The 18,354-nt window shown below is 57.1% G+C and overlaps 9 protein-coding genes across 9 annotated transcripts; 2 read left to right on the forward strand and 7 right to left on the reverse strand.

Annotated features, from left to right (window-relative positions):
• Nucleotides 1-22: 22 nt before the first annotated feature.
• On the reverse strand, nucleotides 23-994 carry PAN0_017d5514 (uncharacterized protein; the record flags this gene model as incomplete). The annotated part of the gene is made up of 4 exons (XM_014799088.1): nucleotides 23-100; nucleotides 294-446; nucleotides 548-704; nucleotides 795-994. 4 exons carry the CDS (start codon nucleotides 992-994, stop codon nucleotides 23-25), a joined length of 588 nt encoding a protein of 195 aa, XP_014654574.1.
• Nucleotides 995-2,212: 1,218 nt separating this feature from the next.
• PAN0_017c5515 (calcium channel) lies at nucleotides 2,213-4,750 on the forward strand (the record flags this gene model as incomplete). The annotated part of the gene is made up of 1 exon (XM_014799089.1): nucleotides 2,213-4,750. One exon carries the CDS (start codon nucleotides 2,213-2,215, stop codon nucleotides 4,748-4,750), a length of 2,538 nt encoding a protein of 845 aa, XP_014654575.1.
• Nucleotides 4,751-5,622: 872 nt separating this feature from the next.
• PAN0_017d5516 (tubulin beta chain) lies at nucleotides 5,623-7,273 on the reverse strand (the record flags this gene model as incomplete). The annotated part of the gene is made up of 4 exons (XM_014799090.1): nucleotides 5,623-6,829; nucleotides 6,925-7,001; nucleotides 7,087-7,171; nucleotides 7,257-7,273. The coding sequence occupies 4 exons, from the start codon at nucleotides 7,271-7,273 to the stop codon at nucleotides 5,623-5,625; spliced, it is 1,386 nt and encodes a 461-aa protein (XP_014654576.1).
• Nucleotides 7,274-7,973: 700 nt separating this feature from the next.
• Nucleotides 7,974-8,630, reverse strand: PAN0_017d5517 (uncharacterized protein; the record flags this gene model as incomplete). Its single annotated transcript, XM_014799091.1, has 1 exon — nucleotides 7,974-8,630. The coding sequence occupies one exon, from the start codon at nucleotides 8,628-8,630 to the stop codon at nucleotides 7,974-7,976; it is 657 nt and encodes a 218-aa protein (XP_014654577.1).
• A 1,029-nt stretch (nucleotides 8,631-9,659) lies between these two features.
• On the reverse strand, nucleotides 9,660-10,304 carry PAN0_017d5518 (uncharacterized protein; the record flags this gene model as incomplete). Its single annotated transcript, XM_014799092.1, has 1 exon — nucleotides 9,660-10,304. The coding sequence occupies one exon, from the start codon at nucleotides 10,302-10,304 to the stop codon at nucleotides 9,660-9,662; it is 645 nt and encodes a 214-aa protein (XP_014654578.1).
• Nucleotides 10,305-10,663: 359 nt separating this feature from the next.
• Nucleotides 10,664-12,453, reverse strand: PAN0_017d5519 (MFS general substrate transporter; the record flags this gene model as incomplete). The annotated part of the gene is made up of 2 exons (XM_014799093.1): nucleotides 10,664-12,137; nucleotides 12,218-12,453. 2 exons carry the CDS (start codon nucleotides 12,451-12,453, stop codon nucleotides 10,664-10,666), a joined length of 1,710 nt encoding a protein of 569 aa, XP_014654579.1.
• A 1,616-nt stretch (nucleotides 12,454-14,069) lies between these two features.
• Nucleotides 14,070-15,062, reverse strand: PAN0_017d5520 (uncharacterized protein; the record flags this gene model as incomplete). Its single annotated transcript, XM_014799094.1, has 1 exon — nucleotides 14,070-15,062. The coding sequence occupies one exon, from the start codon at nucleotides 15,060-15,062 to the stop codon at nucleotides 14,070-14,072; it is 993 nt and encodes a 330-aa protein (XP_014654580.1).
• Nucleotides 15,063-16,064: 1,002 nt separating this feature from the next.
• Nucleotides 16,065-16,881, forward strand: PAN0_017c5521 (uncharacterized protein; the record flags this gene model as incomplete). The annotated part of the gene is made up of 2 exons (XM_014799095.1): nucleotides 16,065-16,100; nucleotides 16,240-16,881. 2 exons carry the CDS (start codon nucleotides 16,065-16,067, stop codon nucleotides 16,879-16,881), a joined length of 678 nt encoding a protein of 225 aa, XP_014654581.1.
• Nucleotides 16,882-17,361: 480 nt separating this feature from the next.
• PAN0_017d5522 (uncharacterized protein) lies at nucleotides 17,362-18,273 on the reverse strand (the record flags this gene model as incomplete). Its single annotated transcript, XM_014799096.1, has 1 exon — nucleotides 17,362-18,273. One exon carries the CDS (start codon nucleotides 18,271-18,273, stop codon nucleotides 17,362-17,364), a length of 912 nt encoding a protein of 303 aa, XP_014654582.1.
• Between the last annotated feature and the right edge of the window lie 81 nt (nucleotides 18,274-18,354).

The raw sequence follows: 18,354 nt of genomic DNA on the forward strand, positions 1-18,354 counted from the left end.
TTGGGCACTGGATTTCTCGCCGTCACTGCTCGGATGTACCTTTGCTCGGCAAATGCGTCACTGACGGCTCTTGAACCGCTGGCGCTTTGCCAAAGCTCAGCTGTTCCGCGCCGATCAGACAAGCGTGTTCAGATGCGCCCTGTCAAGTTGCACCTTGGGCGCCTTAAAACTTTCATGCCCCCAAAGAGGCTCTTGGATGCGGGCCGAAGCGGACATCCTTGCGATCGAGCTAGTCCGAAGCTTCGTCCCTCTCCAGCTCGATTCAGCCTGGCTTTGCTGGCTCGACTCATGACGCGCACATCGGAATGCGTTCGCACAAGTCGTTTGGGGAATGCATGTTGCATCGCGATGATGGCAGTCGACGCCTGAGTTTCAGGCCCGCGGGAAAGGTCCAAGGCAAAGCTAGGCGCTGAGGACATGGCCGGGCCGTATCCAAGCCACATGGGCTGAACACGAGCTACTGCATGCATGTCAAACGCCCCTCACCACTCCACTGCAACCAGTCGTGCCTGTTGCAACATCATACGCGATCTCGGGGTGTGCTTACGCGCATAACGGATGCAAGCTGAAGCAAACCCCGCGGCGACTCGTTGCACCCAGCTCCCAAAGCATAGGCTTCGGCGCCGCTGGCATTTCCGAGACCACCAGGCGCCACAGCGGCAAATCTGGTCCACCTTGCTGGGAGTTCGAACAGGTTGACCGACCTGTCCACCATAGGATCAACAGCATTGCCATATATTGGACTGCGTCATAGCTCACTGGAACCCGGAAGAGACGCTATGCACGCTTTGCACGTCGAGGGCAAGGGCAACGTCGGTCCGGTGAGCTCATCCGAATTGGAGCCAAGCCCGAGCTTCTTTGGCGCCCATCGGTTGAACGGCTTCTGCCATGCCGATGTGCGGAGCGTTTTCTTCCATTGCTCCTGCCGAAGGAGGCGTCGTGACGTCACTCTCTGAAATCCTTTCGTCAAGGTGTTAGACCTTAGTGTGAACATTCAGCCGCCAAAATTCTCGTCCGACTGAGATTTTGGAAGGCTGCCGGTGATTTCTCTGGATTTGTGGCGTCGAACATGCAGGAGGCTCGGGAGCGAGAGCCAAAAGACGCCGACACACCACGCCGCCCAACAAGCACACAGCCAAGCACCTCCAGCGACTTGAATCGTCTTGGTCTTGCTGTCGTCACCACAGGTATCAGCATCAAAGTTGTCTGCATCGAACAGTCATACAGTAGATCCCTTGATGGGCAGGCACGATCTGTAGAGTGAACATAGCCGGGCGCGATCGTTGTCCGATGAGGCGTGCCGGGCGGGGACCGACCCTCGAAATTTCGCAGCGTGGAACCCTCTCTACCTTTGTGCTCCACCCCGGCCCCACCTACTCACACTGTCCAGAGGCAAGAGGCAATGCTGCGAGGGGCTAGGGAACGCTCGGATCAAGTTTGAGCTGCTCTGTGGCTCAGGGCGGTGCCTGGCAGTGCGACTCCCAACGAAGCTTCGTCCTTGGTCTTCGCTCGGCTGGCTTCGTCTGAACAACAGTCAGGCACACCGGCGTCGAGGCGACTTGAGTGAAGCGGCGGTGGGCAACCCTGAAATTCCAGCGCCAAACCGCTCCCCTAAAATCACACGCTTGGCCATGCATGTGGTTGCGGGTTGCGGCCGTCACACTGCCAGCAGCTCCATGTGATCTCTGCAGGTCTGTCTCGTCTCGCCCCTGGCGGCCACCGAGCCTGTGCAGCTCCAGGCGCCCCATGCCTAAATCGACGCCTCACAGCCTTTCAACCAAAAAATTCAAAAAAAAAGAAGAATGCCGAGAGCCGAGCGGAGCTACGGTGCACCGGCGTGTGACGCACAAGCCTTGGCTGCAGCGGCTCGCGTCGGCGTCACTTTGAGCCAGTTGGCAGCTTCCTTTCCTCGCTCTTGACCATCAACTCGCGCTGGACTATCGCATCCAAGCTGCGCGCACACATACACATTCTCTCCATCCATCGTCTCATTCAGACGTTCCTATCTCCAACTCGGTCTTGGAGCTTCCGAATCTGCTAGACCGATAGCGGCCACCGGCTTACGGACACTAGCGACAAAGCGCAGGTCGCCAACGTTCGCTTGCTCCAATCCCTTTGTCGTGGTTTGCAGCATAGATCTGTCACTTGCCATCCATCCTCAGTACACTTCTTCCCATCTTCGACCACTCTAGCTGGACTAGACCTCGCAACCATGACTTCGCTTCCGTACAAGCCCGCTGACAACATGGATGTCGCCGACATCCCCTTGGACACGATGCAATCGCCCCGTCACCAGCACTCGCCCACAGGTGCATCCGATGCTGCTGGTGCTTCTCCCGCCCACTTTGTGCACCACAACCACAGGATGGGCGACCCACACTACTTCCAAGGCATCGAGACGGGCAACCAACCCGCTCCGGACCGCGTTCACAACAACCATGTACACGCGTCCAACGACGATGCCAGTGCTAGTGGCAGCGGCTCTGGCAGCTACGGAGAGTCTTCGAATGCCACCAAGCATGCCTGGAACAACAACAACGACACCCTCGTCGACAGGGCTGGACGCCCCACCAAGATTGGTCTTCCGCCCCACGATGATCTGTTCGAGCCGCCAAACGCTCCCTTCGCCGGCGCCGAAGGCGTCAGCGGCCGCACGAGCCGCGCCAGCTCCATCGCAAGCTCAGCCGACGACTCCGAGGACTTTGACTGGGACACATCCAGCGACAACGACGACGACGATGGCCAACCGCGCAAAGGCGCCAAGGTCACGCGCGCAAAGCGAGGTCGAAAGGTCTACCTCGCCTGTCTCCGCCTCGCACGTCCCGTCCGCATCTTCCTCGCCGCCCTCCTCGGAACCGCCATCTGCCTCGTCCCATTCATCGTCGTCACCTCCACCAACACCCAGTCGCCCGCTCGAGCCCAGGTCGTCGTCTGGAGCATCTGGATCGCCATCATCTGGGCCGCAGCCTGCGGTACCTTCCTCATCGTAGATTGGATCCCTCCCGTCGCTCTTCGCGTCGTCATCGCCGTCTACGGAAAGGCGCCCGAGATCGTCAAATCGTACATCGAGGCTTTCATGGCCACCGTCCTCTACTTCAAGCTCGTTCTCTGCATCACCTGGGCCTGGATCAGTCTTGGCGGCGTGCTGGCCATCCAGTACTCCTCGGCCACCCGCCCCACCTACTTCCGCACCATCTTCATGGTCATCCGCGCCCTCTTTGCCACCAGCATCATCTTGGTCGTCGAAAAGGTCGCGCTCCAGTTCATCGCCATCAACTTCCACAAGACCGCCGTAAAGGACCGCCTCGAGCAGAACCAGAAGGCGCTCAAGGCCCTCGACAAGCTCCACGAGTCCAAGTACCTCCAGCAGCGCTCCGCTCGTCGATTCAACATGCGCAGCCGCCCCGCTTCGCCCGGCTACAAGCAGGCCTACGGCGGACATCACTCGGCCAAGCAGTCCCGCGACGGTCTCGGAGGCTACTTCCCGCCCGGGCAGCAGGCCGACGCCGGCGCACAGTCGACGGAGAAGCATCCCTCCGCTCACCACCACCACATGTCGCTCCACCACCATCACGACGACTCGCACCCGCCCACCGAGCACGAGCTCCGCAAGCGCGAGCGCAAGGCCAACTTTGCCTCCCAGATCAGCGACGCCATCGCCATGGCCACGCTCAAGGACAGCAAGCTCTACAAGAGCAACCAGCTCGGCTCGCAGCGCTCCGCCCGCAAGCTCGCCAAGCTCCTCTTCACCAACCTCTCGGACAACAAGTCGACGCTCGTCGCCGAAGACTTTGTGCCGTACTTCAAGTCCGAGGACGAGGCGCGCGAGGCGTTTGCGCTCTTCGATGCCGACCGCAACGGCGACATCAGCAAGGAAGAGATGCGCGAGGCCGTGCAGCGAATCTACCGCGAGCGACGTTCGCTCTCCACCTCGCTCAAGGACATGTCGTCGGCCATCTCCAAGCTCGACGGCGTGCTCATGTTCATCGGCCTCATCATCGTCATCTTCATCTGGCTCCTCATCTTCAACGGCGACTCGGCGGTGTCGAACATCGTGCCGCTCTCGACGTTTGTCGTTGGATTCTCGTTCATCTTTGGCAACTCGGCCAAGAACATCTTTGAGAGCATGATCTTCATCTTTGCCACGCATCCTTACGATGTTGGGGATCTGGTGTGCATCGATGAAGAGTGGATGTTTGTCAAGGAGTTTGGTCTTCTCTCTACCACCTTCCGCACCACTACGAACCAGGAGGTTGTGGCGCCCAACGCCATGCTGGCTACGAAGAAGTACATCTACAACTCGCGTCGTAGTGGGGCGCAGTGGGAGGTTACGCTGATCCAGGTTTCGTTCGATACGTCGCTCGAGACGATCGAGCAGCTGCGCACCCAGTTGCGTGCATGGACCAAGGAGAACGACCGCGAGTTTGGCGGACCGCTCGATCTCAACTTCAACACGATCACCCAGCAGAATGCGGTGGAGCTCGTGGTGGCGTTTGAGCACAAGAGCAACTGGCAGGATTGGGGCGCACGATGGGAGCGCAGGACCAAGCTCATGCGTCGCATCAAGACGCTCTGCGAGGAGCTCCGCATCGAGTACTCGCTCCCGCCCCAGCCCATCTCGTTCCAGCCTCGCTCGGGCGCTCCGCCTTTTGGCTTGCAGACCGGCCGTGGCCTCGGCCAACAGTTGCACCAGCCCATCTCCCAGCCTCTGCAGCAGCAGCAGCAGCCGCAACAGCAGTCGTTCTTCTGATGTCGTCCTGCACTCCCCCGTTCGCATCGGTCCTGCTCTGCGCGCGAAAACAAAAGTCGCGCCTCAGGGACCACCTTCTCATCGCCGGACCAGTCTCTCTCTCTCTCTCTCTCTCTCTCTCTCTCTCTCTCTCTCTCTTGCATTTATCTCCCTCCGTCCTGTCTCGTCGTCTCTGGGCAGCCTCTCTCTCACTTGGCATTTTTAGAAAACCTCATTCTCCATCCACTGCAGATGCGCTGGAATCTTAATCATCCCCACGCAGTTTGGCAAACGTGCGCGCGGAAAGAATTGTTGAGCACGAAGATGAGGAAGAATCACGCCTTGAGACGGGAGCCAAAGGTCACGGGAAGTTTCAGGGATCGTAAGTACGGGGAAGCGAGGGAGGAGATTGCGGGGATGGTGTTGGGTGTTGGATGAAAGGGACGATTTTTTTTCGACGAGTCTTGAAGTGCATCCTTGTCCCGCATATTCGAGTCGGGTAAAGGTGTGCACAGAGAGTTGTTCAACCACGACGGTCAGGCAGATGCAGAGAGACTTGCACGCGGCAGCAAAAGGTCACACGGTGGGATTCAAGCATCGTAAGTACAGGTTCGAGAGAAAACGAATCCTTTTCATCCTTCCCCTTGACGGTCGAGCAAGCCTGCGCAAAGAGAACTTTTCAATACGTCGGTCAGGCTGAGGCAGATACTTTCACACGGCAGCAATGGTCACGCAGATTTTCAAGGATCGTAGTACAGGCGAGAGGGAGAAGAGTGAGGACAGGGAGGACATGCAGGACAGGGAGGCTAGGAGGGTAAGGCACGATTCTTTTTTGACGAGACTTGGAAGGCGAGTAGGGTGTTTCAGGTACGAGACGAGACTTTGAGTTTTGGTCATTGCTCGTCGGCGTACTGGACCGAGTCGTCGGCATATTCTTGTTGACCGTCCACCTCGTCCTGATATTCTTGTTCGTACAGCTCCTCGTCTACCTCGTCCACACCTGCCGATTCGTACTGTTGGTATTCGGCGATCAGGTCCATGAGGTTGGACTCGGCCTCTGTAAACTCCATCTCGTCCATGCCCTCGCCGGTGTACCAGTGCAAGAAGGCCTTGCGACGGAACATGAGACTGAACTGATCGTGCGTGCGCTTAAACAGCTCCTGGATCGACGTAGTGTTGGCAATAAACGTAGCCGACATCTTGAGCTGAGGCGGCGCAATATCGCAAAGCGATGTCAACACATTGTTGGGGATCCACTCGACAAACCCGGCGGGGTTCTTCTCGCGCAGGTTGTACATCTCGTTCTCAACATCGCGCGCATTGACGTTGCCTCGGAAGATTGCCGCAACCGTAAGGTACTTTCCGTGACGGGGGTCGATGGCAGCCATAATGTTCTTGGGATCATACCCCTGCGCAATCAACTCGGACGTCTTGAGCGACTGGTACGCCTTGCTACCCGGCGCCACCAGCGGCGCAAAACCCGTGGTGAAAAAGTGCAGTCGCGGGAACGGCACCAGGTTCACACCCATCTTGCGCAGATCCGAGTTGAGCTGACCCGGGAATCGCAGCGTCGTCGAGCATCCGCTCATCGCGAAAGAGATGATCGAGTTGAGGTCCGAGTACGTCGGGTTCTTGGTGCGCAGCGTGCGCTGGCAGATGTCGTACAGCGCCTCGTTGTCCAGGCAGAACGTCATGTCCGAGTTCTCCACCAGCTGGTGGAAACTCAGCGTCGCATTGTACGGCTCCACCACCGTGTCCGACACCTTGGGCGACGGCAGAACCGACCACGTCGCCAGCATGCGGTCCGGGAACTCTTCGCGCAGCTTCGTCAGCAGGTTGGTGCCGAGACCCGAACCTGTACCGCCGCCGAGCGAGTGCACGAGCTGGAAGCCCTGCAGCATGTCGGTCTTTTCGGCCTCCTTGCGCGCCACGTCGAGCACCTGGTCCAGCAGCTCGGCGCCCTCCGTGTAGTAACCCTTGGAGAAGTTGTTGCCCGCGCCAGACTCGCCGTTGATGTAGTTGTCCGGTCGGAACAGCTTGCCCAGTGGGCCAGAGCGGATCGTGTCCATGGTGCCGGGCTCAAGGTCGACCTGGATCGAGCTGTAAGTTGCGAGCGAGTCGTCATTATCGAGTCAGCACTGCTTCCATGTTGGCGTTGGTGATGAAGAAAGCCGAATACCTACCGAGGCACATACTTGCCCTCCTGGCCGGAGGGCTCGAAGAAGACGCCTACTTTGGCGAGCTGCTCGTCTTCATTGCTGCCGATGTATCGCTGTCGTGATGGGATCGCATGCAAAGCGTGAGTCGGGCATACTTTTCGGCATACATTCTGGATGCGTGTGTCACATCGTACTTACGCCATCGCCGTCGAGACCGTGCTCGTTGAGGATGCACTGCCAGAAAGCAGAGCTGATCTGGTTACCCGCTTGACCGCAGGCGAATCTATAACCAGCCCACACAACGACCAAGTGTCAGTCTTATCGCACTTGCCAGGACGAACTTCTGCCTGTACAGATCGAGCACTTACGTGATGAGCTCGCGCATGATTCAAATGTGGGAGCTAGATGGGTAGGGATGGAAGCGAGGGGAGAGGGGAGATGGTGTTCGAGATTCAAGGCCGGTGATCCAAGCGCGGCTTCAGAAGCTCTGGGCGGGGCAGCTGCGCCCAACCTGTGATGCGCAAGAGAGCCAGCTGAGCGCGATCCCGATTCGATGCGCGCTCAAGTGCCACGGCGCGTGCAATGCGACTGCTCACACGCGTCCCGATGCAAATTCAAGTTTCACCTCGCCGCAACGGCTCGACGAGATCAACACACACGCAACACCCCTCGCTCCCACGCGTGTCTGTCGAGATTCGAAGGGCCGCGCGCCCTATCGCCCGGGAGAAGGAGCGAATTCGGCAGAATGTTAAGCCGTGAAGATCTGAGTTTCTAGCACCGGGCCCTCCTCGGTCTGCCCCCCTGTCTTTGCCAGCCGAGTTGTCAGGCTTTGCGGGGAGACGACAGCTGTCAACAGAAGGAACACAGCCTGTTCCTCAAAGTGTGCGAAAGAGAAGGCTAAATTCAACGAATCGCAGGAACTTTGATTAGAGAGCAGGAGAAACAGGAACTGGAGGGTGTAGACGAATGCAGAGTAGGGGGGGGGGGGTTTCCCCATTGCGGAAGTAGCCTTCTCTATTTGAAAGCGGACTCCATCATCGATGAAAGCCGTAATATGGAGAAAGAACGCAGTCTGCAGATTGGACTCAGTGCAGCTGGCGCAGATCCTTGGTGATGTCTTCGAGAGGATGGACGCCGCTGCTTCCCATCCAGCCGCGAAGGAAGTAGAACGGATCGGTCTTGTCCTGCACACGCTCGACACCGAGCAGGCGGTACTGGAATCCGTTCCTTTCGGTGTCGCGGAAGATTTGGTACACCAGCATCGGGGGCCTCTTCATGGCCTCCGGCGTGTACTCGATCTGCATGAGCCTAAACCACTCCTTGTTGACGGGGGCAGGCGTCATCAGGTGGTACATGTTGGGCTTGACACGATCCATCGAGAACTTGACCCCGGGCTCGTGGAAGTACTTGTTCGCCTTTTCAGAGATGGCAGGCAGGCTCTGGCCGTAGACGGGCTCCAGGATTCGGTGCTGGACAAGGCCACCGATCTCGAATCCTGCCCCGTGCCTTTCTGCTGCGAGGCGCTGTGCAAGCTCTCGGTCACGCAGTCGGATGTCGTACCAGCCGCTCCTGTCGGCAGGTATGGGGGCAGGTGATGGCTGACGCCTCGGTCCAGACACACCAGACTGCGCATCCGAGACTTGACCGGCAGCGTGGGTAGCAAAGCAGATGATAAGCGCCATCCAACCCAGGAAGGCGCATCTCAGAACCTGCTGAGCTTTGGTACGACAGTGCTGCGTCATCTTGATCTTTGATGTTGAAAGTGTGAGAGGATCTCAATGTGGCCGACAGACGACTGAAGTGACACTGACCTCCGCTTTATATCCTCGTTTCGTCGCACGAGGTACCCGCCGGTGTGGGCTCGACAGAGAGCTATGTCCTCGTTCGGTGGGAAGAAACCCACAGCAGACTCCTCTGGAAGCGATTCAAGGGGCAAGACAGTGCATGCTGTTGTCATTGTCAGCAACCGTGACCTGCTTTGTCCATGGACCCCGGCATGAATAGGCAAACTAGCCCCTGCAAGCACGCAGCGTTCTAGTAGCTCGACTTGTCAGCCTCAATCCACCAGACGGTGCAATATCGTGGGCGGACGACACCAACTGTCCGCATGTCGCTCAATCGACCCCTGTACCCCTGCAAGCTGGGCAGTCGCACCTCATGCAGCCCGTGTCAGGGGCTCCTTGAAGCAGATCGTCTTTGGGTGCACTGCTTTCAGATCTGCACATCTTTCGACAATGAGGTAGCTGCGGATTGCGCTCCGTCGCTAAGTATAAAACTGATACGGCAACATCACAGAAACGCCATGAAACCACACGCCACGATTTACCTTCACCCTCATAGAAACTTGGAGTCGGAGTCGGAGGAACACTCTGCGAAACCCTTGAGCCGCTGTGGCTTGCATGACGCAGCTCATATGAGAGATACGGTAGCAGGACCCACATGATTTCTACGATGATCCGCCGCAAGCCCGGTGCATTGTTGCACAAAATCTCCTGACGCCAGGCAGCACGTCAGCTCGAGGTGGGTGTCTGCATCCCATCATCATGCAGATGAAGACATGAGTTTCTCAAGTGCCGACTTTTGAGGGTGAACGCGGTTGAAGGATACAATAAGAGTTTTCAGAAAACTGCCCACTCGCATATGAGAAAGAAAGAGAGATCAACCGCCTCACGAGTCCGACAACAGAGGACATCATCCCGGGCTTCTCTCGTTTAGCTTGAACATGAACTATTGCTAGATGATCACCAGCGTGGCACCTCGAGCAATGCTACTTAGAGGAGGTCAGTAAAGTGGACGAGGCGTCGAGACGATTCCAGCCTTGCCAGGAACTTTTCTCTCTCCGTCACCGTTGCAGGCGATCGAACGGCAAGGAGGTCGAACTCGTATCCCTGCGGATTGTTCTGCAGCACCTTTCCGATGAGGATCGGATGTAAGGCGTCATCGTGCAACTGAAAGGCAGGTCTAATCATGGTGCCCCATGCCGGATAGTTGCTCTCGTCCAGGCGGCGAGCTTGCGTGATAAAGAACGTATTGCCTTCATAGCCCATGCTAGTGACGGGTGTTCTGGGATGGAGCAGGAGTTCCCGGACCTTACCGTAGAAGGTCCTCTCCTGGCCGCCGATGATGTTGATCGGCACGTGATGGTCCACGCTGTACTGCTCTCCCAACAGGTGCGTCATTACGTCCATCGGAACGTGAGTACCGGGATAGAGGGCAAGGTTAGGAGCGCTGCTGGCATCATCGGTGATCTCCAAGTAGCGGCGTAGGGCCCGGCGGCCAGCTAGATCTGCAGGAGCCCTCAACTGTCGCCTCGGGACAGCCCCTTCCGAGCCCGGCGCCACCGCTTCTCCACAGAGACACAGCAAGGTCAAGGCAGAGAGAAGGGAGACTAAGCGAGGAAGCAAGCGGCTTGTCATGGTTGCTGACCAGGTAGAGATCGAGAGACGAACGTGTGGTACACGATGCTGCCGTTTACAGTCCAGTCCATTGTGGCGGTCTATTTATCCCTCTTTGTTTAGCGTTCCGGGCTTCATGTGTCACATGATCGATGTAAACAGGTGAATTAAGGTGATCTCACTTCCTGGCAATCGGTCGCCGGGCTTGGAGGAATATGCTACCGTCACAATGGACTCATATGTGGGCCCAACGCTCCCTAATAAAGACTAGCAAGCGCAAAGCTCTGGTGAATCATCACAACGGGCTTGCATATTTCTTGAGACGAGAAAGTGTGGTGGAGAAGACATGAAGCTCCAAAGTGAGCGGGGTATGACGGTGTTTATGCGGCGTCCTTTTCAGTGTCAGCTCGGGCCTGCTGATCCGCCGGCAGAATACGCTTGTTGAGCTCCATGCCAAACACTGCAAGGAAAGCGGCGACGCCGAGTGCGACCGAGGCGAGATAGGTCTTGTTGACTGCGAGGTTAGCTGCGAGCTCGACCTGGGGCAGGATCGAGGACGGGGTGAACGCGCGGAATGCCGACACGCCGTGTGCAACAATGGCCTCCGTCGGAGCGCCAGGGATGGCACCGAGGCTCTTGACGAACTCGTTCTGGAAGATGGCCTGGCAGACACTGACGAACAGAGTCCCACCCAGGGTCTGCCAGAAGGTGACGATGGCGGAACCGATCTCGATGTCGCTTGGATCGAGCGCTGCAGAGACGGCGCTGAAGGGGATCATGAAAGCGATGCCTGGTCCAACACCAGCAAGGAATTGGAGACCGACGTACATCGAAAGTGACGAGTCGGGACGGAGCAGGTACAGGCAGCCAGAACCCACTGCTGTGATGGCGGTACCAACGAGGAGGAGAGGAATGTAGTAGCCGAACTTGGTGATAAGACCTCCCGAGAGGGTGGTGGCGACGATGACAGCAACGACGAAGGGAAGAGTCTGAACGCCCGAGCGGATGGCACTCGAGCCGCGTACCGACTGGAAGTAGATCGGAACGAAGTACAGCAGGCCAAAGTAGGACGCCGCGATGCAGAAGTTGACCAGACTTCCGAAGCCGACAGTACGCTGTCGGTGGAGGCGGAAGGGGATGATGGCATTATCGCCAAGGTACCACTGCTCGACGGCAAAGGCCAAGGCGATGACGAAGAAGCCGACGAGCAGACCGATGACCTTGGAGTTGCTCCACTCGTATCGAATGCCGCCCCACTGAAGGGCAAGCAGGAGGCAGATGACGGAACACATCGAAAGCGCCACACCTAGCCAGTCGATGGTCACAAAACGGTTGATGATCGACTTGGTCTGGGGCCTGTTGGGAACCTTGAGGAACGCGAGGATGGCCACAGCGACAAAAGGGTAGAAGCAGAGGTTGATGTAGAAGCACCACCTCCACGTCGTCTGACTCGTGAAAGCTCCGCCGACGATAGGGCCGATGCACGCGCCGGTACCGTATGCGCCTCCCACAACGGACATGAGCACCGGCCTCATCTGGACCGGGCTGATGAGCGTCACGATGATCATAGTGCCCGAGTAGGCGCCTGACATGCCGACACCAGCGACAGCACGTCCGACGATGAACGTCGTCGAGTCCTGCGCCACGCCGCAGATGAGCGAGCCGAGCTCAAAGATGGTGAGAGCTGCGATGAAGACCCACTTGATCGGGAAGCGCGAGTAGAGGCGTCCGAAAAGCGGCTGGAAGCATGTCGAGGTGAGGAGATAAGCGGAGCCGTACCAGCCGACGTCGCTGAACGAGTTGAACTGGTTGCTGACCTCGGGAATTGCGGTGGACACGATCGTTTGGTCGAGACTGTATGACGCCGAGAGTGGAAGGGATGTCAGTCGGCTTCTTTGATCGTGCGACTGCCCACAGAGATTCGTGAGACTTACCTGACGAGCAGGATGGTGAGGACGATGGAGACCATGATGAGGTAGAATTTAGCGCCCTGTGGGTACTCCATCGTTGGAATGGCTTCGCCATCCTGGGAAGGAGCCTTGTCTGAGAAGGCATGTCCGAGCGACTTTTCCGAAGAAGGATGCTCAGCCGAGTGCCTATCGTCGAGGCTGCGGGCATCGACAGCGGGCGAAGGAGAGCGCGTGGTCGCGGCAGTGTGAACGGTATCCATGTCGGGAGAGAGGATGTTTGTACTGAGGCTGATGAGCTATGGTGGAGATCATTGGTGTGAGAAGCGGCTGCATTTATACACATGGAAAACATCTGCGCTCAGCCTGGGATGGCCTCGGGTGTCATATTGAACATCCGCTATGAAGGCGGCTGCGGATAGATTGAGGCCAGCAGAAGCGTTATCGATGGTCCGCTCACCCACGCCGTGGACGACTGACGCTGCCCGGAAGCGCTCATTGGAGCATTCGTAATCGCCGGTCTGGCGTGCAAAAGCCTGCGGGAGACCATGGCTCAGTCTTGACGCACGTGGGACGGGATAGCCAGCTGCCGCTGTCAGTTGCTTGGCAACTGTCAACGAGTGCCTGCAGCGCGAGTGGGATCGACGGGCGTAGCCGCCTCAGCTGCGGAGCTGCAGGTCGTCGCCGCGGAGGAGTCGCGCGCCTCGCCTGGATTTAACGAGCTGCGCTCGCAAACAGCTCGGCTCGCCATTCGGCGGGCCAGACTTCTCGCATGCCTGATCGCGACAAAATTCTCGGCTCCCTGTTCGGGACCAGTCTGAGCTACGCACTGTCACACTACTTGCGACCGCGGGTCAAACACATCCGCGGATGGTGCCCTTCTTTCCACACTGCAACGTCGTCGTCGCCCCGAGCAGGCTTCCGAGCAGGCATCCGTTCCGAAGGAGCCTCCGTCTTGGACCCTGATGCGCTCGTTCCACGTTGAAACTGCCTCCAACCTTTCTCTCGTTGACCATCCGACCACAAAGCGGTGCTGTGTCTTCCCAACCACTGGACAGCCTTTGCTCAGGCAAGCAGGAAGTCTTGGATAGAAGGGAGGGGTCGCGCGAAAGGATTCGTTGTGGATACCTTGCAGCCGGATCGACGGCTTGGGGTCTGAATCGACTGCGGCCGGAAACGCCATCTGCACGAAAACCTAGCATCCGCTGCAAGTCCCTGCACGAGCACAAGAAATCCACGGAGACCAGCCTGTCCCCCCTTGGGGATACGAACTTAACACTTTGTTTTTCGGCGAGCACCTCATCTCCGCGGCATCGACGCTCCAGCGAAGAGAGCTATACTCGGCCGTCGAGGATTCCACGGAGGAATGCTGGAGATACCCGAACAGCGCAGAAATGCACCTGCCCTATGTCCAACCTCCACTATCGCGTACGTCCGAAGTGGAAGCCCTCGAATCGCAAGCAGTGATTGGCTCAAAGCCACCAATGCGCATCTCTCCTCCTGACCGATCGGTGCGGCGCTGGAGCATGGCGGTATAAGGGGTCTCGCACAAAGTGCAGAAAGCTTTGTGGAGGCACGCACGCCTGAAGCATGCATACTGTAGGGGCTCTCTGGTGTCTGCCATGCCTCTAGAACCTCCACAATCGCTCGTTGCGATCACCTCGGCATACTAGCATGTACCGCGGCTAGGCATCAGCTAGCCAGCATCCACCTGCATCGTCATCCACATCACAGCACTCAAATTGCTCACCGGGGCATCGTCATTGCAAGTGTCTGACCATCAGTGGTGCTTGGGATCGAGCGAGACACAGCTATATGCGCTGCAGGACTGTGGCATTGGTCTTCAGCTTTGCGTGCATCGCTTCGGGAGTGGAGCGGCTCATGGAAGTGAGACAAGGTCATGGAGGCTGAAGCCCAGCTCTTTGACAATGTCAGGCAGACTATGAGAGGGTCCCCACTCCTGCAGAACCTTTCTCGCATCCTCCATATTCTTGACGACTTCAACCCCAGCGAGTCTGAGGGAGTTGCGTTGGTCCGGTTCGATGCCTGCCTTGTAGAAGACGATCGGGAGCCAGTCTGCAGTGTCACGAGTGAGTGGTACACCAAAGCTACTTCTCCAGTCGTGGTTGGCGATGGGCGCGGCGACGTATAGCTGCCGCTTGTACGTGAGATCGTGCTGGGGCTCGTCGACAACTGCGTAGAGCCAAGTCGGATGAGGGCTGTGGATATGGTCCGAGCCCATCCTTCGGGCGGCGAGACGTTCGACGGGGCTGAGCACGGCCTCAACAGGTTCGTTGGAGCTGATACCAAAGCGCAGAGAAAGGAGCGCTTTTGCAACGTCTCGCCTCACTACAGGAAGCGGGGCCAAAAATTGATCGGTGTTGTGGCGGAGAAGATCGGTAGAGGACGACGCAGCGGCGCCTCTGCTCAGCACAGACTCTGGGCCCGTGCTGTCCAAGACCCCAGCATCTGTCAGGTGGCCCAAGCTTGGCGAGGTGGGCGGAGCAATGTTCAGATCGAGGTCGATACCTTGTCCTGCAAGGACCGGATGATTGTCACCCGACCAGTCCGGCCCAACTGGAAAGGCTCCAGAGAAAGGCACTACTGCCGCCAGCAGTGCGAACAAGCTTAGCTTGATGATCAGCATCTTGTTCGGCTGGTGTGGAAGACGCTGAAGAGGGGTTCTGTATCCTTCTCCAGTCGAGAGGCCCGAAGAAATGATCGCAGGTCGTTGGGATACGTATTTTCGTTCTTCCAAGCCTCTTCCTATTTGTACCTTGTCAGACCTAAGCATTCCGTGTAGTGGCCGCTGTGAGCCGACACTTCCCGTCACCTCGCAGGACAGGGCAGACGGAGTCGACAGCTGCGACATGCTGGAAGGCACACTGCCGGCGATGAAAGAAAGCGGAGCTGATCGTACAACTTTGTACCGCGGCTCGCTTGAGTCGACGGTCAGCTCCGATCTGCTCCTCGACGTGCGGTTCCTGCACACAAAGTGGGTGTATCAAGCGCATGCCGCTGGTCCGTGTCAGTAAGATTATGGTTCTATCAACCTAGCAGTCAAGCATGGTCACATCACGAATGATCTGCGGAACGTGGCCCGCGCTGTTATGACTCGTTACAATGAGCCTGGCCCGGCCTACTGAGTCGCCGTTTTCGCGCGTCGGGATCGCTCAGACACCGGTCGGTGCAAGATCGGTGCATGCCATGCTGTTTGTTCTTCTGCTAGAGGGTCGAGTGCCGATTCGCGCCTTGCTCACCTGATGTATACGTTGATCGAGACAGCCACGTGACACGGCAACCTCCGGACGATGTGTCGTAAAGACTACCGGAGGGCGACCACAGGACCTTATATGGAGCGGAAGATGAGGCGACGAATACGGCGGTCGAGATCCATCTCATTTGTCAACGAAATGGACAGTACCCGCATTCCATCTCGGATTGTGCCGGTCTCGAATGAAATCGTGACAGCCTCCGTCGGGCTGAGCACGGTATCATGTTGTCACGTTTGGAAGCTTTGAAGCGGACGCGCGATTGCCGCTGACCCTCTGTTTGCATTCTACGTTCCTGTGACTTTGAATGGAGCAGAGACAGATTCGCACGAGATGTGGGACCGCTTGCCACAGGTGGCACCAACAGTAGGCAGGTTTCATGTTTACCAAGATTTGGAGCGTTCTTGATTCATCATGAGCGGCCTTCGCTCGGTCTGATGGTGTTTGAGTGATGATTGGAGCGAAGGTGAGCCTTTGCACAGTAATTGCCAGGTCTGCTCGAAGGACAAGCTTATATATGTCGACAACCAGCTTCGACTTGTTCCTTATCTCAGCAAACCTTTTGTGGTCTGACTTCCCGCCAAACCTTGATACCTCCGACCATGATGCCATCTATGGTGAACCTCATTGCTCTTACGGTGAGCCCTCTACGCTGAAATCCACTGAACATATCGCCAAGCAGCCATCTGACAATTTCGAGATCCGATTCAGCTTTTCGCCAGCTTCCTCATCTCTCCGGTGACTTGCTTTCCGCCTTTACCTTCCCATTTGTCCCAGCTCGATGCCGCCATGCGTATCGTTTACGAATCCGATCCTATCAGACTGGAAATTCCCGAAAGGCTGGCTATGAACATGCATCATTTAGCCTACCTCGAGGGCAACCCGGAGCAGCCGTACGGCATCCACCTTCAACTTGAGAGTCAAGCGTTTTACCGCATGATGATCCAGCAATACTACGAGTACAAGCTTGGCCCAGTCAACAAAGCTCTGAAAGAGGGTAAGCGTCAGATTTTGTTGCTCCCAATGATACAAGGAAGGCTACCCGACCACCTGTATGATATTGAGGCGGCTTATCGAACGTACGATCAGCTAGTCTCCGACTTCTGGCAGCGACATGCTCTGCTGTTCTTCGAAGGCCTGTACAAGCGCAAACCTGTGAACCCGAACGAAGCAAACCGCTTCAAAGATCTCCAATCCACCTTCTCTCAGCTGCCGTCGGACCGTAAATCTGTTTTCGCAAATACGATCCGGAGAAAAGACCAGACGTATGATCATCACTTTGATGCTGTTGCGCTGTCCTTCAAGCCAAACGCCCTCGACCAAATGCAGAGGGTACAGAACGGCGACACCGACTTTGAAAGGAAGATCAGCAATGCTCATGCATCGACCTCGGGAAGCGGCGCTTCCTCCCCTCGATAGGCGGGCAAACTGGCTCGATTACCTTCGAGAAGCACGAACACAGTCTTCTCGACGTCATCGCACGCAACCCAGATCCTTCAAGTATCTGCTTACCTCAGCCGAGCGACTGTGCCGTGTCCAAGCGCCCCTAGAACGAGTAGCAAAGCGTTGAAATGACATATGTTGTCACTCTACCTCTGAGCTCTGGGCTCCACCAGTTTGGGTACAAGCGTCGCATTCAGAGCTTGGGATAGGAGCAAGAACGAACACTATAGCTGACAAAAGAGGGTTGGTGATGAAATGAGCGAGGCCGGCTTTCTGACTGGAAGTGCTAGATCGGACAGTAGTCATTTCAGTAGACATTGAGGAGCATTCATGCTCTCGGCGGCAGCTTGGCTGCAGTCCGCGAGGTCTGCTCCGTCAAGACCAAATCTGTTGTGATAAAGCTGGCTTACAATGGACTGTCACCAAGGCTGCAGGAGGCATTTACGACAGCAAGCCTCATACCACCGGTATAGGCTTTAGCAGGTCCGCCAGAACTTTCACCTTGCCAGAGTCCTGGAGTTTTTTGATGAAAGAAGCCCGACCTCTGACGTCCAGGAGAGCATATCCGAGCCAAGCGACCGATGTTTGCCTTCCCGGCCAAATACCAAGCAAGGCCCATCCCACGTTATGGATGCTTTTCGATCCAATCAACGCCTCTTTCACCGAGTCGCGAATAATCGGTACCGCATAGACTCTGCCTCCGTGATCGATCGTTGGTGTCAGGTGGAGCGCGATCTTCAAGTCGACTTGAGCCTGAAGCTGATCTCTCAACATCGTGCGATGGTCCCCGACAAAATCCGCGCGAGGGTTGAGTAGAGCCAAGCTTCGGTGGTCGATGTCGAGCTGAGCGAGTCTGTACCTGAACTGGCGATACATGTGCCAGGGTTCGTGCTCCGGGATAGGAGCGACATCAATGAAGGGCGGAAATTGGACGGAAGAGGGTACGATTTCGACCTCGGGGACCGTTGGAGGAGGTGCAGCTGTGCCAACGTCAGATATGACAAGAGGATCTGACCACGTTCCAGGAGCTGAGGAGATGCCAGGAGCCATAGACGAGCCAGGAGACGAGGACGAGGCGGGGCTTGAGGACGAGCCAGGTTCCGAGAAAAGGCCTGGGTTCGAGGACGAGCCTGGAGTTGAGGGTGGTCCCATAACTGAAAGTCGGCTTCGCCTGCGAGGCACAGAAGAAGCTCCAGATTGTCGAGCTGGACCAGAAGACTCGAAGATGAAGCTTGATGGTTCGAGTCCTTTACCTTTCTCGTCATCACCTGCTGCGACAACTGATTCGTTGACCAGGTAACTCGCAACGAGCACGAGGCTCAGAAGGCGCGTCGTGGCCCACAGTAGACGCGCGCCGTTGATCCTCATGATGAGCCACCTCGACCGGTTGAGCCGTTCTGAGAGAAGTATCGACCAGCAGCTGTGATGCACCCATTCTTGCAGAGCTTT

Source organism: Moesziomyces antarcticus (assembly GCF_000747765.1).
Source record: "Moesziomyces antarcticus DNA, scaffold: scaffold_v10017, strain JCM 10317, whole genome shotgun sequence".
Classification (NCBI taxonomy): Eukaryota; Fungi; Basidiomycota; class Ustilaginomycetes; order Ustilaginales; family Ustilaginaceae; genus Moesziomyces; species Moesziomyces antarcticus.